The 3,124-nt window shown below is 33.7% G+C and overlaps 1 protein-coding gene across 1 annotated transcript; it reads left to right on the top strand.

Annotated features, from left to right (window-relative positions):
* The first annotated feature begins 484 nt into the window (after window positions 1-484).
* Window positions 485-1,605, top strand: LOC118281946 (cathepsin B-like). The gene has a single exon (XM_035602790.2). The coding sequence runs from the start codon at window positions 502-504 to the stop codon at window positions 1,426-1,428; it is 927 nt and encodes a 308-aa protein (XP_035458683.1). The 5' UTR covers window positions 485-501; the 3' UTR covers window positions 1,429-1,605.
* The last annotated feature ends 1,519 nt before the right edge of the window (window positions 1,606-3,124 follow it).

The raw sequence follows: 3,124 nt of genomic DNA, 5'->3' as shown, positions 1-3,124 counted from the left end.
TTAGCGGCAATAACATGGTTCAGTTAGGATATAGTTTTACGCGCTATAACTGTTTAACACGTTATTTTATAAGTCATTTCCAAATGTGAATACATTTCATCGGTTTCGTATTGGCAAGTCTCAAAAATACGTCGCATTTTAACAGCTACTTTTAATACTATTTTTATACACACACAACACCCTAATGTCTACGTACGAAGAAGCGCTTTTAATCCCTGAAGGGTTTAAGGTGCACATGTATAATATCACGTCTACTTTACACCATTTGTATTTGTTGTTTGTACTTCGATCAGGGTCAAACCTCATTAAAACAACAATTGATATCCGCATTCTTCAACAATACAACATTTATTTTTATCAATACATTTTTCTTGAATATTTTAAGCACTCAAACTATTTTATCACCATTCATAAATCACACCATAACGGTCATATTTAAAATGAAATAAAGTATAAATATGCAAACAATATATTACTGCAACATTCTAAGTGACTACAATCATGTTGGGTGTACTATTACTTGTGACGATAGCCAAATGGGCTGTGGCTGACTTTGACCCAGATTTGCACGAAAAGTACCTCACCATGCCAAGATCATCCTTCATCAAATACTTCAATGAACAGAACTTCTCTTGGAAAATGACTGAATACGACAACATTCGTGAAAGGTATAAGCCCAATGCACAATTTAATTACACCGATTCTGTTAAAGGAATTCCAATCTATACCCCTGAGTTTAAAGGTTTAGAATTGCCTGAAGCCTTCGACGCTAGAGAGCACTGGCCCCAATGTGAATCTATAAAGGACGTCTATGACCAAGGAGATTGTAAATCCAGCTTAGCCTTTGGACTAAGCTCAGTACTATCAGACAGGACATGCATTCAAAAGAACATTCACGTGAGACTTTCTCAACAAGACTTCGCGTGTTACCACAAAGGAATATGTGACGGAGAAGGAGAATCATTTTACGCATTAAGCTATTGGAAGCAGTATGGACTAGTTACCCAAAAATGTAAGCCATACAACATACATGAACTCAAACAGAATCTGTGTATGCCTTATTGTGTAAACAATGATACGGACTATTTTAAAGACAAACATTACGGTGATGATTTATATAATTATATATTCAGAAACTATGCCATGAAAGGTGACTTAGTGAAGAATGGACCGGTTATAACTGGTTTTGCTGTTTATGAGGACTTTTATAATTATCATAGAGGGATATATGAACATAAGTATGGTCTGCTTGATGGTCATATCACTGTTCGGGTGATTGGCTACGGTGAGGAAAATGGAGTAAGATACTGGTTAGTTGCCAACAGTTGGGGAAAGACGTGGGGAGAACAAGGACTGTTTAGACTTAAAATGAATCAGAGTAAGGTTGAATTTGACGTTTTCATAGTGAGTCCCTTCGCTAAGAATTGATGTAGTATTTCTTTGTAAAGATCTGTCTTATTTTTCAATGTAAACAGAATTGTTAATAAAAAAAATGAGGTATCACATGTGGGTCACCCGATTTGACGAACGAACGAATGAAGTTCCTTTCGTTTTTAAATAAGTGTCCTAAGAGGTAAAATGAAATAAATGTTGTTATATATTTTATTTTATTTTTATATAATTTTTAATTATTTCTTTTTTATGCACTCACGCACGCTTTTGTCAATTGACAAACACATGACGATTGCAAAAAAAATGCTTGCATCTTGCGTAGAAACAATTAAAACTCCAATCGAATATTGACGAAAGCCTGCGTATGAAGTGCGATTACTTAACCCTAAAGACAGACTACGGACTACCTAAGTAGTGGGTTACCGGGACTCCGGCTCGAAGAGCAGGAGTAGGAACGGTGTGGTTATTATAAGTTTTTTAACTGACATGGTCACTAACACTGGAATTGGAACTTAAAACGGGATATTTACCATGTCTTTTGGTTTTTTTTCACTCCCGTGAGAGATAAAAAACACGCGAACAAACAGGCGAGAGGGATCTCGGCTCACCCAAGGTGAAAAAAGACATTAGATGATTTTCTCACTTCAAAAAAATAGGCCTCAAGACAATAAAATATTTTCCGAAATATTACACCACTTGAATGCTGATTACTGACCTAATGATAATACAATGTTAAAATACGATGCCTAACATATTTCAAAAGCAAATATGCCAATAAAACTTAGGCTAGTCCTTGAGATTCTATTGAACATTGCAATTAATGTCGGTATGGAAGTCATTTGAACATATTGTAAATGATTGACTGCGCTAATAAAATTGACTTGTATGGCTATTAATCATTCCTATATTAGTATTCATTCATTAGATACGGGTTTGATAACAACATGGAATTAAAATGTAAAATTCTCTCAAAATTAAACAAGCCATTTTAGAGAACAGACAGTCAAACCAACAGACAAAAATTGTAAAAAATATTATTTTGATATATGTATCGTATGTATATTCATATACATGTAGTAAAAAGCGTTTATTTCAATACCACAAACAGACATTCCAATTTTATTTATATGAGTCTAGAATTCCGAAAGGCTATAGAAATATAACAGGAAACTATTGTTAGGGTAATTGCACCAACACACGACCAATTTTCAAGAAATCTATTGTGTTGAGTAGCAATAGCAACGGGCGGTCAACTAATTCGATTGTGAACTGTGGATTACTACCCTTCACATTACATTACATTTGAAATTCATCCCTACTTTTCAGATAATAAATTTCATTTTGCTTTAACTAGTGATAGTTGAAGTTTTTAAGTTATAAATAGAGTATAATGTGTTTTATTTGTGTACTGTTAAGGTGGAAAATCGCATGTTTGTGGTTATAGACTGGATATTTTCTAATGCAAAGAATTTGCGAACTAATCATACGACCACGTGGCGTTACCCGCTGTGAATACATCGCGAACGTTCATGATTCATTCTCTTTGATATTTTGTTATAAATTTGCCAGTTTTTTTTTATTTTGTTTGCTTGTTATATTAAAAATGTTTGGTATTGGATTTGGTAAAATCGATTTGAATATAGATAATATACTATTGATAAAATTCAAATAGTACATTGGCTGGTGAGTAGTCATATTGCTGTTTAAGAAGTTTGTAAAACGATAATTTTAC

This window comes from Spodoptera frugiperda, chromosome 18 (genome assembly GCF_023101765.2).
Source record: "Spodoptera frugiperda isolate SF20-4 chromosome 18, AGI-APGP_CSIRO_Sfru_2.0, whole genome shotgun sequence".
In the NCBI taxonomy this organism is placed as follows: domain Eukaryota; kingdom Metazoa; phylum Arthropoda; class Insecta; order Lepidoptera; family Noctuidae; genus Spodoptera; species Spodoptera frugiperda.
This window is presented reverse-complemented; position numbering and strand designations above follow the sequence as displayed.